This window comes from Elephas maximus, chromosome 11, assembly GCF_024166365.1.
Source record: "Elephas maximus indicus isolate mEleMax1 chromosome 11, mEleMax1 primary haplotype, whole genome shotgun sequence".
Lineage (NCBI taxonomy): Eukaryota > Metazoa > Chordata > Mammalia > Proboscidea > Elephantidae > Elephas > Elephas maximus.
Window position 1 is genome coordinate 58,903,210 of NC_064829.1, and position 14,595 is coordinate 58,917,804.

At 41.5% G+C, this 14,595-nt stretch overlaps 1 protein-coding gene across 3 annotated transcripts in view; it reads right to left on the minus strand.

Moving 5' to 3' along the window:
- The window catches only part of CFAP53 (cilia and flagella associated protein 53), a 49,692-nt gene that overhangs the window by 33,177 nt on the left and 1,920 nt on the right, over positions 1-14,595 (minus strand). For 2 of the 3 annotated variants that reach the window (XR_007519250.1, XM_049900618.1), the window contains exons 2-3: positions 6,540-6,769; positions 5,528-5,701 (exon numbers count right to left, since the gene is read on the minus strand). Coding sequence is in view for 1 of the 3 variants with exons in the window: in XM_049900618.1 (XP_049756575.1) it covers positions 5,528-5,701; positions 6,540-6,769 (404 nt within the window). In the remaining 2 variants the exon portion in view is untranslated. The remainder of the gene's footprint in view (positions 1-5,527; positions 5,702-6,539; positions 6,770-14,595) is intronic. The other variant, XR_007519251.1, reaches the window with a different exon arrangement.

Sequence of the window (14,595 nt, forward strand, 5' to 3'; positions counted from 1 at the left end):
ACATTAGCCCTCAAGGCTTGAAAAGAATCCTCTGTTCTCTGAGACCATTTACAAAATAACCCTGCCCTCCAGACTGTAGGTATTGGCCACACTCTCCAGATTCTGAGTGGAGACCCCTCAACCCTGGGCTTCAGCTCCACTTTCCAGGCCCACTGGGACCGCAACTCTGCTCCCTCGACTTTAGGCACACAATTCTCCTCGTCCATCTGAGTGGTAACTCCACCCTTAGAAACACCAGAGGTCATGGCTATACCCTTTAAGATTGAGGAGGCTGGGCTTCGTGTGTTCCTTGTCTCTTCAGTTTCTGCTTCCTGGTTTCTTGGTCTCTCAGCCCTTGGGCCTTAATCCCACATTTATGCTGCTGGGGCAAGTGTTCCAAAGCTTAGTAACCCCACCAATAAGTGCCTCGAGGCACCCCACTCTGCCAGTAAACCTTGGCTGGAAGGCACTCGGCTCTCTCACTCCTAGGTCGGCCCCAGTGCTATCTGGTGCTGGTCTCCTGGTTCTGTTGCCGCTGCCTGTTCTGTGCCCCTGCCAGTCCTCTGCTGCTGCCAGTTCTCTGCTGCTGCTAGTCCTCTACCCATTCACAGTTTTGAAACTGCTTCCACATTTTTGGTATCTGTTAGAGCAGCACCCCACTCTCTCAGTACCATATTCTATCTTAGTCATCTAGTGCTGCTATAACAGAAATACCACAAGCCAACAGCTGTCATGGACTGAATTATGTCCCCCCAAAACCATGTCTATCAGTTTGGTTGGGCCATGATTCCCAGTATTGTGTGGTTGTCCTCCATTTTGTGATTGTAATTTTATGCTAAAGAGGATTAGGGTGGGATTGTAATACCCTTACTAAGGTCATATCACTGATCCAATGTAAAGGGAGCTTCCCTGGGGTATGGCCTACACCACCATATATTTTACAAGAGATGAAAGGGAAGCAAGCAGAGAGTTGGGGACCTCATACCACCAAAAAAGCGGTGTCAAGAGCAGCGCACATCCTTTGGACCCGAGGTTCCTGTGCTGAGATGCTCCCAGACCAAGGGAAGGCTGATGCATCACAAGGACCTTCCTCCAGAGCCGACAGAGAGAGAAAGCCTTCTCCTGGAGCTGACGCCCTGAATTTGGATTCGTAGCCTTCTAGACTATGAGAGAATAAATTTCTCTTTGTTAAAGATATCCACTTGTGGTATTTCTGTTATAGCAGCACTAGATGACTAAGACAATGGCGTTAACAAAGACAAGTTTATTCTCTCACAGTCCAGTAGGCTAGAAGTCTGAATTTGGGACGTCGGCTCCAGCAGAAGGCTTTCTCTCTGCTGGTTCTGGAGGAAGGTCCTTGTCATAAATCTTCCCTTGGTCTAGGAGCTTCTCCACACAGGAACCACAGGTTCAAAGGTCATGCTCTGCTCCCGGCACTGCTTTCTTGGTGGTATGGGTCCCCATGTCTCTCTGATCACTTCTCTCTTTTATATCTCAAAAGAGATTGGCTTAAGACATTATCTAATCTTATAGATCTCATCAATATAACTGCCAGTAATCCATCTCATTGCATCAGATAGCAAAATGGTAGACAATCATACAAGACTGGGAATCATGACCTAGCCAAGTTGACAGATATTTTGGGGGGATACAGTTCAATTCATGACATTACTGAAAATGATTTTTGCTGTTTACAGAAAACTGGGAGAACTAAAAATGATCCACTCCCCTTTTCAAATGTCAAATACTTGACAAATATTCTAGGTATGTCCCTGAATATACCTAATAGAAGGAATGCATATGTCCACCAAAGGACATGTACAACAATGTTCATAGCAGTTATATTCATAACAGTCCTAAACTGGAAAAAACAGACATGCCCATCACCTGAAGAATAGAAAAATAAGCTGTGGTGTATTCACACAATGGAACACAAAAAGAAGAAAAAGGAGGAGGAGGAGAGGAAGAGAAGAAGTAGAAGGAAGAGGAGAAGAAGGATGGGGAGGAGGAAGAGAAATTTCATTTTGCTTTCATGTGTATTAAAATCTCAACTATAATTTCAGCAACGGAGCATGGTATAGCATCTGTCTCAGTTGTCAAGTGTTGTTATAACAGAAATACCACAAGTGGGTGGCTTTAACAAACAGAAGCTGATTTTGTTACAGTTTAGGAGACTAGAAGTCTGAATTCAGGGTGCCAGCTCTAGAGGAAGGCTTTCTCTGTTTGTTGTCTCTGGGGGAAGGTCCTTGTTCCTTGGCTCCTTGGTGATCTTCATGTGGCAGGGCATCTATTTTCCCCCAACTCTGCTTGCTTCTCTGTCCTAATCTGCTCTTTTTATAACTCAAATGTGACTGGCTTAAAACACTCCCTATAGTGATATGGCCTCTTACAATAACAAAGAAAACCCATTCCCAAGTAGGATTAATAACCACAAGTATAGGGGTTAGGAGTTACAACACATATTTTGGGGCGACGGCATCCTTGGTCAAAATTCACCCTAGCCCTTCACTCTCATACTGAATTACTCAAAGCAATGTTTGCCACACTGTACTGAAGAGTTGGCAGTGTTGCTTTAAAAACACTGAAAACAATTACCACAGAATATAACCATTTCTTCAAAAATTCTGGAAACCCTGGTGGCTTAGTGGTTAAGTGCTACAGCTGCTAACCAAAAGGTTGGCAGTTCAGATCCACCAGGCGCTTCTTGGAAACTCCAAAAATTCTGACAGTTATGTAAAATTCTCTGTGAAATCTGTACAATGTTACCAGATTCATAAATATTTTAAGAGTACGAACCACTTAGGAACAATTCTTTTTTATTTTACTGTGTTGAGAAACATTTACTAGGGAGTGGAAAATACATGAACGGTCCATTGAGATTGACTTTGATGGTGTTCTCTTGGCCCCTCACGGTATCTTCTCTCCCACAAGCCAGTGGGGATTGCCTATCTGGAAAATCCAAGTCTAACCCTGTCTTGGCCACTACAAGCTTGGAGACCTTGGCCAAATTAATATCTGTGGAACTCAGTTACCTATCTGCAAGACAAGGAGAGTAGAAAGTCCCTTTTGGCTCTATGGCATTAATACTCTGGTATCCTCACCGTCCTTCCCCAGCAGCTCCCCAAACACTAAACTTCCCATTCCCTCCAGTTTTAGCAGTTTAAATTTACTTTGCTAGCAGCTACAGCTGCAACTTGTAACCATGGCTCACAGTAATAGCTTATTTCTTCTCCTTCTGGTCTCTGTTAGGAGGGTTAAGGGGAGTCTAGATGATTAATGGGGCCTAGAGTGGTTCAGTGGCTGTCTCGACTTCCATGCAGGAGACCCAGTTTTGATTCCCAGCTAATGCACCTCAAGTACAGCCACCACCCGTCTGTCTGTACAGACTTGTGTGTTACTATGATGCTGAACAGGTTTCAATGGAGCTTCCAGATCAAGATGGACTAGGAAGGAAAGCCTGGCAATCTACTTCCAAAAATCAGCCAATGAAAACACTATGGGTCACAATGGTCTGATCTGCAACCAATCATGGCGATGGCACAGGACCGGGCAGTGTTTCATTTTGTTGGGTGTGGGGTCACCATGCGTCAGGGTCCAATTCGACGGCAGCTAACAACAACAACATAGGATTAATAGCAACTTCATGGCAGAGAGAGAAGACAAAAGCTTTGTCTCTGAACTAACCATGCCTTGATCTTTCCATCTTCCTGGTTTTGCTACTTTTGCACAACTGTTGACCTTTGGACTTCTGACCTACTTAAATTTTGAGTGCTATTACTCCTGTGAAAAATAAACTCTTGTATTCCCTTTGTAGTCTATCAGATTTTAACTCATGGTTTACATTTATTTTATCTGGAACCATTCTGTTCTTGAATCCAGCTTCCTGTGATACACATCCTGCCTCACTCACACTCAGTGATCTGAGGACGTAAGTGACACTCATTTTTCATTAAACCAATGTATCTATTGTCCTATCACAGAGCTCAGCACAAAGTGGGGGCTCAAAAATATTTATTGAATGAATAAATGAATGCTAATGGCTATACTTTAAATACTTTCAGATAATATTCAAACTCCTTCTAAAAATAAAAATCACAATCAGTTACTTTAAAATTAAGAGACAGATGAATTGGGTCATTTGGGGCATCCCATGGGTCACTTCATGTGGTCATCACTGCATCGAGAAATGTGAAGGAAAAAAGAGAGCAAAATCAACAAACTATCTTAAGTAGTATGATAACAATACTTAGTGTTTACACTCTTAGAATGATGCACCAAAGACACTGAAAATAAAATGAGGAATTATACATGCATTGAAATTATATGTTCTTATTCCCACATTAAGTAGCAATAGCTCTATGAGGGAATATAACACAATGAGATTTTTAGCATATTTTTGCTTTAGAGGTAAGGAATCTCTCACAGTTAGTGAAGTTAAAAGCATCTTCAGAGCTCTTCATGGTTGTTATGGATTGGATTGTGTCCCCCAAAAATAAAAAAAATATGTGGTTATAATTCCATTTGGGAATGGGTTTTCTTTGTTATGTTAATGAGGCAGTATTAGTGTAGAGTGTGTCTTAAGTCAATCTCTTTTGAGATATAAATGAGCAGATCAAGCAGGCAGCAAACAAGCACAGATGGGGGAAGATAGATGCCATGCCGCATGAAGATCACCAAGGAGTCAAGGAACAGAAGCTGAAAGGAAATGGACCGTCCCCCAGAACAGATAAAGTCTTCCCCTAGAGATGGTGCCCTGAATTCAAACTTCCAGGCTCCTAAACTGTGGGAAAATAAATTTCTGTTTGTAAAAGCCACCCACTTTTAGTATTTCTGTTATAGCAGCACTAGATAACTAAGAAAAGGATGTAACACGTTAGGGGATCATTTCAGAGGATCGCCCTTGGAAACTTCAATACGAATCTTCCCTCTGTAAGTGCAAGGTATCGGGTTGAAATCATGGCATAGACTCAGGTATCCCAGGACAGAAGAATCAAGATGAAAAGTGCTGATGGGGGCAACCACAGGATTGGACTGAGCACACTGAAGACCAGGGGTCTGAAATCTGAGGGTCAACATGGGCCTTGGTAAAAAAATGGATCAGGATCCAGGTGACCAGACCCCAGCGATAAGGATCCTTGGCAAGGATAAAGAACAGGGAACCAACAACCAAGCACAGGCTCAGTAGATGTAGGTGGGGACCACGGCAGTAGGAGAGAAGGCCCTAACTCTAACAAAGACTCCAAAGAACATAGTTTTAAAGGAACTTCCTGCCAAGAGTAAGGATGAGGCTAATACCTAGAGTTCAGTAACAGAATGTCACTTGGTATTTCTGTTTTAATTGGGAGGCACGCACAGAACACTAAATAGAGCCAACAAATGCAGTATCTGCATTATTCAACGACATGTATACCACAGAATACTAAGACATAAAGGTGTAACCACTACGTATGCCCTCTTAAGGCTATAATTTACTGTCAATTAGCATTCCTAACTTTTTTAAATTCACTAACTCCATATCAGATTCTATGTGTTTTTCTGACTCCATTACCTGAATTGCTGATCTAGCTTTTCAGCCACAAAAATCTGTTTCTCTTTTTCTTTCTTCTCTTTCAATAATTTGGCTTTCTCTCTCATTCTATCTTTTTTTACCTCAATTGTTTCTTCTTTCAATTGCATTTCAGTAAAATACTCATTTTCTTCTGATGCTAAAAGTTCACGTAGCCTGAAGCAAAAAGACAAAAAAAGGAATTAAAGCTGGGATGCCATGTGCCCCATTTTACTAACTGATTTTTATTTTGTTATATTTAATTTCAGATATGTCTAGTCATAAATTTTGTAAGAAGGAAAACACTCCTTTTAGTTACACATCAAATAAGACTAGTTGCCATTTAAAGCAATGAAGTGCCTCATCTGAGCCATATTTTATTTGATCATATATAAAGTGAAATGTATATATTCAACAAAAGCAAAATGAACAGATTTTAATTAAAGTAACAAGATATGAAACAATATATACTTCTGTTTTCCATTAGAACACCAGTTATCACCAGTAAAAATATTAATAAAGCAATAGCTACTGATTTGTTACGGGGCATTGGTGGGTCAGTGGTAGAATTCTCACCTTCCATGCGGGAGACCTGGCTTTGATTCCTGGCTAAGGTACCTCAAGCACAGTCACCACTCATCTGCCAGTGGAGGCTTACATATAGCTATGATGCTGAACAAGTTTTGGTGGGACTTACAGACTAAGATGGACTAGGAAGACAGGCCTGGCAATCTACTTCTGAAGATCAGACAATGAAAACCCTATGGATCACAACGGTACAATCCACAACCCACCATGGGGATGGTGCAGGACTGGGCAGCATTTCATTCCATTGTGCATGGCGTCACCATGAGTTGGGGGCCGACTTGATGACAGCTAACAACAACACTGATTTGGTAGGAATACAAATATCTCAGTCATGATCGTTACTATAAAAATTCACTTGATTGGTTAACCTCAACTTGGGGTCTTAGGAATGTTTCACAGTCTAGGCCATCAGGTTTTTGAGACTTACTTATTACGTCTTTCTTCAGTGTTGATGATAAACGTTTGCATGGCATCTTTGATTCTTGCTTGCACAAGGCTGTCCAAAAACTTGCGGTCATTGTGTTGGTCCCACTCAACTTTCAAGCGATTCCGCTCATTTGTCTTAATGGAAGTCAAAATAGCTTGATGCTTCTCATGGCTACGTTGGATTCTCTCCAGATGTCGCTCAACCCCTCGGCCTTTGGGAAGCTTGGCTCTCTGAAAATAAAGTATCAAAAACCACAAATCTATATATTTTCAGTTAATCATGACCTCCACTAATACTCATACTAGGTAAAATTGGGCATATAAAACTAATACAACCTGCTACAACTGAAAACAGCTTAAATACCTAAGGACTCACTTGTTTATTCTCTATTTCTAAGATGTCAGCAAACAAGTCTCAAACACTTCTGAAGTGCTGTTTGAGTAAAAGTTCACAGAATGATAGAGAGTTGAACGGGACTCTAGAGATAATCTAGCCAAGCCCAGAGAGACTGAGTGATTTGCCCAAGATTCTTCAAATAGTTATGGCAGAGCTGGACAGAACAAGAATTAGAGGTCTTCTAGTTCCTGACCTTGATCTCATCACCTATCTCACACTGTTTCTCAGGGGTAGAGAGAATAATAGCTACCATCAAAATACTTTTAAAGAAAACACTAAGCATACAGTGTGTGTGTGTATATATATATATATATATATTTATAAAGAGAGTCCCTGCATGGCAAAACAGTTAAGAACTTGACTAACAGATGAAAGGTTGGCAGTTTGAACTACCTGCAGCGCCTCAGGAGACAGGCCTGGCGATCTGCTTCCAAAAGGTCACAGCCTTAAAAACCCTATGGAGCAGTTCTACTCTGGACATGTGGGGCCCCTATGAGTTGAAATCAACTTGACAGCAACTAACAACAACGATGTACAAAGGCTTATGACAATAATAATAATAATAAAGCCTTAACAAGAAGGAAGGAAGGAAAATAATAAAAAGAGAAGAAGAAAAAGAAAAAAAGTTTGTAATGGAACTTTTTTCCAGTTTATATTGTGCCCAAAGGTTAATGCAGGGGCTGTGCTCCTGACATTTTTGGGTAAACTAAATTTCCATAAGCATGATGTTTTTATACAAACTACCACTCAAAAGTTGGAAATGCATTCACCGTTTTGAATACGCATTTACAGGTTTACTGAAATCACATGGACTATATTTTTTTGGGTCTGTATTCCTAGTACCGAGTATAAGGTCTACCACACCCAGGCTTTCAATACTAATGAACGAACAAATGAATAAATGAAACAATGTTTCTGGGTGGGCTTGATGCAGCCTCCTGGTCACCTTGAGATCCATGGTCTTCAGCTTTGTGTTATCGGCAATGGTTTTATCAAGTCACCCTTGGTGGCTAGTTAAACTCTGGGGAGTTAATTCATGGTAACCAAACTCAACTTATGAGGCAGAGAGTCTGTCTGATAATTTACACTTAGGATATCACTCTCAGTATTATCAGAATACTGGGGCTGGGTGGTTAGAAGTTCTTAGTAGTGTCCCGGGAAAAGAAAACCAACATTTGACTATTGCTTGGGGAAAAGGTTCAAAGTCCAAGGCACATATATAGGTAACTAGGTTTAGTTGAACAAGATAAGGCAGGCCTGAGGTAGGAAGGAAACAGAAGATGCTGAAGGCTACATCATGGGAAGTGGCTAATCCATATTAGAATTATTTAGAACTTAGAGCCAGTTTCCACCAACCTTCTGTCAATTTGTCATAATGTGGTAGATTGCATGTTGCTATGATGCTGGAAGCTATGCCACAGGTATTTCAAATATCAGCAGGGCCACCCATGGTTGATGGGTTTCAACGGAGCTTCCAGACTAAGACAGACAAGGAGGAAAGGCCTGGTTATCTACTTCTGAAAATTAGTCACTGAAAATCCATCCTATGAATCCCAACGTAATATTGTCTGATAGGGTGCTGGAAGGTGAGCCGCTCAGGTTGGAAGGCACCCAAAATATGATGGGGAAGTGCTACCTCCTCAAAGTAGAGTCGACCTTAATGATGCAAATGTAGTAAAGCCTTTGGGACCTTCGTTTGCTGATGTGGCACAACTCAAAATGAGAAGTAACACAGCAAACATCCATCAGTAATCAGAATGTGGAATGTACAAAGTATGAATCAAGGAAAATTGGAAGTCATCAAAAATGAAATGGAACAAATGAAGATCAGCATCCTGGGCATTAGTGAGCTAAAGAGAGCGCTGGTGGCCGAAGGTCAAGCACTCACAGCTAACTGAAAGGTTGGCGGTTCAAACCTATCCAGTGGCTCTGCAGGAGAAAGACCTGGTGATCTGCATCCATAAAGACCACAGCCTAGGAAACCCTATGGGCAGTTCTACTCTGTCACATGGGGTTGCTATGAGTCAGAATCGACTCGATGGCACCTAACGACAACGGTGAACTGCAATGGACTGTCACTATTTCAAATCCAACAATAATATGGTCTACAGTGCTGTGAACAACAAGTTGAAGAGGAACAGCATTGCACCATCATCAAAAAGAATATTTCAAGAGCTACCCTGAAATACCATGCTTTCTGTGATGGGTTAATATCCATACACCTACAAGAAAGACCAGTTAATATGATGTGATGATTAAGGTTGTGTGTCACCTTGGCTGGGCCATGATTCTCGGTGGTTTGGCAGTTATGATGTAGTCTGGCAACTATGTAATGATGTAATCACCTCCGAGGTCTCATACAATGTAATCGCTTCCATGACTAGATCTGCTATGAGCAATCAGTCAAAAGGGAGTTTCCTTGAGGGTATGGTCTGCATCCAGTACACGTGGACTTTTTGGCAAAGCTCACTGGCTTTTGTTTGCTCTGGATTCTCATCTGACCTCTGGTTCTTGGGACTTGAGCTAGCAGCTTACCTGTTGATCTTGGGATTCATCAGCCTCCACAGCCTGTGAGCTAGAGGCCTGTTGTTTGACCTGCTGACCTTGGGTTCACCAGCCCCTGCAGCTACATGAGTCAGAAGAAGCCTCTAGCCTGACCCATAGACTTGGAACTTTCTAGCCTCTACAACCACGTGAGCCATCTCCTTGATATAAATCTCTCTATATATCTATCTATCCATCCAACTATTCATCCATCCACCCATCCATCCACCCATCCACCCACCCACCCACCCACCCACCCACCCACCCACCCATCCATCCATCCAACCATCCATCCATCCATCCATCCATCCATCCATCCATCCATCCATCCATCCATCCATCCATCCATCCATCCATCCATCCATCCATCCATCCATCCATCCATCCATCCATCCATCCATCCATCCATCCATCCATCCATCCATCCATCCATCCATCCATCCATCCATCCATCCATCTATCTATGCTTCACTGGCTTTTCTTATGGGCTAACCACAAAAGCCAAAGATGAAGAAATTGAAGATTTTTACAAACTGCTACAGTCTGAAATTGATTGAACATGCAATCAAGACTAATTGATAATTACTGGTGACTGGAATGCAAAAGTTGGACACAAAGAAGAGGGATCAGTAGTTGGAAAATAAAGCCTTAGAAATAGAAACTACACCAAAGTCGCATGATAGAATTCTGCAAGTGCAACAACTTATTCATTAGAAATGTTTTTTTTTTTACCAAGTACATAATTGATAACTATACATGTGGACCTTGCTGGATGGATTACATAGGAATCAAATCAACTATATTTGTGGAAAGAGACAATACAGAACCTCAATATCATTAATCAAGACAAAGCCAGGGGCTGACTGTGGAACAGACCATCAATTGCTAATGTGCAAGTTTAAGGTGAACCTGAAGAAAATCAAAGCAAGTCCATGAGGGCCAAAGTACAACCTGGAATACATCCCACCTGAATTTAAAGACCATGTTAAGAACAGATTTGACACACTAAACAATAATGACCAAAACCCAGAAGAATTGTGGGATGACATCAAAGACATACATGACAAAAGTAAAAGATCATTAAAAAGACACAAAGGAAGGAAAAGACCAAAATGGTTGTCATAAAAGACTCTGAAACTTCCTCTTAAGTGCAGAGAAGCAAAAATGAACAGAAGAAATGATGAAGTAAAAGAGGTGGACAGCAGATTTAAAAGGGCACCTCAAGAAGACAAGGTAAAGTGTTACGATGAAATGTGAAACACCTGGAGTTAGAAAACCAAAAGGTAAGAACAAAATCGGCCTTTCTCAAGCTGAAAGAACAGAAAATTAAAGCCTCAAGTTGCAAGAACAGAAAATTAAAGCCTCAAGTTGCAATACTGAAAGAGTCTGTGGGTTAAAAATTGAATGTAGGAAGTATCAAAAGAAGATACAAGATCAATGTTGAGCCACTGTACCAAAACGAACAGTTCAACCCTTCAGAACATAATGTATGATACTGAAGGTAACTCCTGGTACTGAAGGAGGATATTCAGGCTGCACTGAAGGCATTGAGGGAAAAACAAGACTCCAGGAACTGAAGTAATAGCAATTGAGATGCTTCAACAAATGCAATGCTGGCAGCACTTACCAGTTTATATCAAGAAATTTGGAAGACAGCTACCTGGTCAACCAGCTATATAAAGAAGAACAAGGCACCAGGATTGGAGGAAGACTCATTAACAACCTGCGATATGCAGAAGACAAAACCTTGCTTGCAAAAAAGTGAAGAGGACTTGAAGCACTTACTGATGAAGGTCAAAGACTTCAGCCTTCAGTATGGATCATACCTGAACATGAAGGAAACGAAAGTCCTCACAACTGGACCAATAAACAACATCATAATAAATGGAGAAGAAATTGAAGTTGTCAGCGATTTCATTCTATTCGGGTCAACAACCAAAGTCTATGGAGGCAGCAGTCAAGAAATCAAATGTATCACATTTGGCAAATCTGCTGCAAAAGACCTCTTAAAGTTTAAAAAGGCAAAGATGTCATAGGTGCATCTCATCTGAGCCCTGGTCTTTTCAGTAGCCTCAGATGCATGCAAAAATTGGGTAATGAAAAAGGAAGACAGAACAAGAATTAACATGTTTGAACTATGGTTTTGACAAAGAATATTGAATATATTGTGGTCTGCCAGAAGGATGAACAAATCAATCTTAGAAGAAATACAATCAAGAATGTAACTTAGAAGCAAAGATGGTGAGACTTCAACTCAATTACTTTAGACATGTCATCAGGAAAGACCAATCACTAGAAAAAGATATCATGTTTGCTAAAGCAGAGGGCCGATGAAAAAAGAGGGAAACCCTCAATGAGGTGAATTTGACCCCATAGCCACAATAATGGACTCAAACATACAATGATCATGATCATGGCACCGATCTGGGTAATGTTTCATCCCTGTACACATAAGGTCACCATGAGTCGAATCTGACTTGACAGAGCTGGTTAATTAATAAACTACTGTTCTCCAATATTTATGGCATTTTATGAAAGCAAACGTGGTGACAATGAGACAGAGCAGGGACAAGACTGCACCTTAGGCAGAACACAGAGCATGCTCCCAGTAGACATATGGGATAAGTAGATGCACTGCAGTGAATTACTTAATATGGTCCTTCTAGTCATAGTCTGGAGCCCTGGTGGCACAGTGGTTAAGCGTTCGGCTGCTAACCAAAAGGTTGGCAGTTCAAATCCACCAGCTGTTCCTTGGAAACCCTATGGGGCAGTTCTATTCTGTCCTATGGAGTCGCTATGAGTCAGAATTGACTTGATGGCAACAGGTTTGATTTTTGGCTTAGTCACAGTCTTTGTAACTCCCACAAAATGACTGGTGGGACTATTCAAATGAGATGCTTGTGGCCCACCAAGGGGATTGGATAGCTTGCTAATAATGTAAATAATGTGCATGGCACCCTTGTGGGAATGGGACCATGCAAATAAGGTGTATGGAACCCTAAGGAGGGAATTGGTCAGTTTTGCCATTCCGCTAGGCTTAAAGAGAGACACAGAGAGAAAGAAGGAGCTGTAACACAGAAGACGGTGAGAGATGGTGACACAGCAGTAGCAAGAGTGAAACAGGCAAAGATAACAGAACCAGGAGATCAGCAGGGCCCAGCGACTGAGGGCAAGAAGCTGTCCTGATCGAAGAACGGAGTCATGAGTTGTTTCTATTACTTCCAAGTTGATCCCAACCCCAGTTTATTACTTTGCTAATAAGTCACTTAACTGTAAGTACGGTTTGTGAGTTCTGTAAGGCATTGCAGGGAATTACTGATCCCAAAGAGGGGAGAGAGAGTACTAAGAGGAAGGAGAGTAGTTGTTAGAGATGATGGAGTGGTACAGCAGTTTGAAAGAGTTGGACATTTGGGACACCTTTAACCTCTGCTTCATAGGAACCAGTTTTGTGCTAATCCTTACAAAAGAAATTATTATTTAGTAGAACAGAAACCAAGCACCAAGGTCATGAAGGGACAGTGACTCAGGTTGTCAGGACAGGAGCCAGGCTCTGATGTACATTTTGGCTGAAGACTGGCACAGGGTTGGGCAGAGTGGGAAATTAGCATGAGCAGTAGCCAGGGCCTCAGGAAGCCCTTTGGGGCCTGGGGCATTCGGTGTAGGGCCATTTGGCCTTGGAAGGACCCAGTATGACCTGCAGTTCTCTAATAACAAGATGATGCTGATCAAGGCACAGTCTTGGCATTGCTCAAAACTAGCACTGCACAATAGAAATACAGTGCAAAACTGATATGTAATTTAAAAATTTCTAATAGCTACATTAAAAAGTAAAAAGTAAAATGAAACAGGTGAAATTAATTTTCAAATATACTTTATTTAACCCAATATCTCCAAAATATTATCACTTAAACGTGTGACTCTAAGCAGTTTTCAGGTGTTCAAAAGCCATGTGTGGTACTGGCTACCAGAGAAGACATGGCCACTTGAAACTGCAGGATTTAATAACTGCCTTGTGTTTTCAAAGTCGCTGAAGTCTTTTGTTACTTTAAAATCTCAAATTATAGTTTCTAGGGTTACAGTTTAATATCTTAAAGAACAATGTCTTACAGCCTGGCTTTGATGCTGGCCTCTACACATTAACTGTGTGACCTTGAGCAAGTTACTTAATCTTTTTGAGTCTCAGTTTTCTCACCTGCAAAAATGAGCAAAACACATTTCCTTCTAAGAAGACTGTTTTGAAGATTAAATAATTGAGTCTCTAGGAGGCGGAGGCACTCACCAAACAGCTGCTCCTTTGGCGTCCCCATTATTTCAGACATTACATTTTTAATTGCATTCCCCTGGAGGAATTGTTTAGGGGCCAAATCTCATCTCTTGGTGGTTTTAATTCTTCCCTCAACACAATTCTGCAACCTCTAACAGCCACACTTATCTCTCAGACACCTAAGGAGGAGCAGATGTACCAATCCTGCCCTTCTCTTCCTTTCTCTTTTCATACAAAAGTATTCAATAGGCCTGCTCCCCTGGCTCGGTGGTAATTTTTTTTTTTTCTGTCTGTATATATTCCAACACAAGTATCGGAACCTATCAGTGGTCCAGCCCCTAAACTCTGTTTGGATACAGAACCCAAAGTAGATCAGTTTCTGTCCCTTATGAGCCTATCAGGAAATAACACTTTGAGCCCTACATTCTGTAGAAGCATCCAGTCTATTTATTGCTTTCCAGCTTCAGACCCTACAGTCCTTGGATCTAAAGAAGAGGGAGCAGGTCTATGTTGACTGAGACTTGCTATGTGCAACGTGGAGCACAATTAAACTGCGTCCTTGTGATTTTTCTTTGATTATGCCTGATCTTCCAAAAACTGCCATCACAGACAATATAGCACATCACTATCTACTGTGTTAGGTCCCTGGGTGAGGCACTAACCTAAAGGTTGGTGGCTGCAACCCACCCAGCAATGCCATGGAAGAAAGGCCTGGTGATCTGCTTCCATAAAGATTACAGCCAAGAAAACCCTATGGAGAAATTCTATTCTGTAATATGTGAGGTCGCCATGAGTTAGAATCAGTTCAACAGCAACGGCTTTGGTTTGTACCTACCATGCTACCCTTTAATG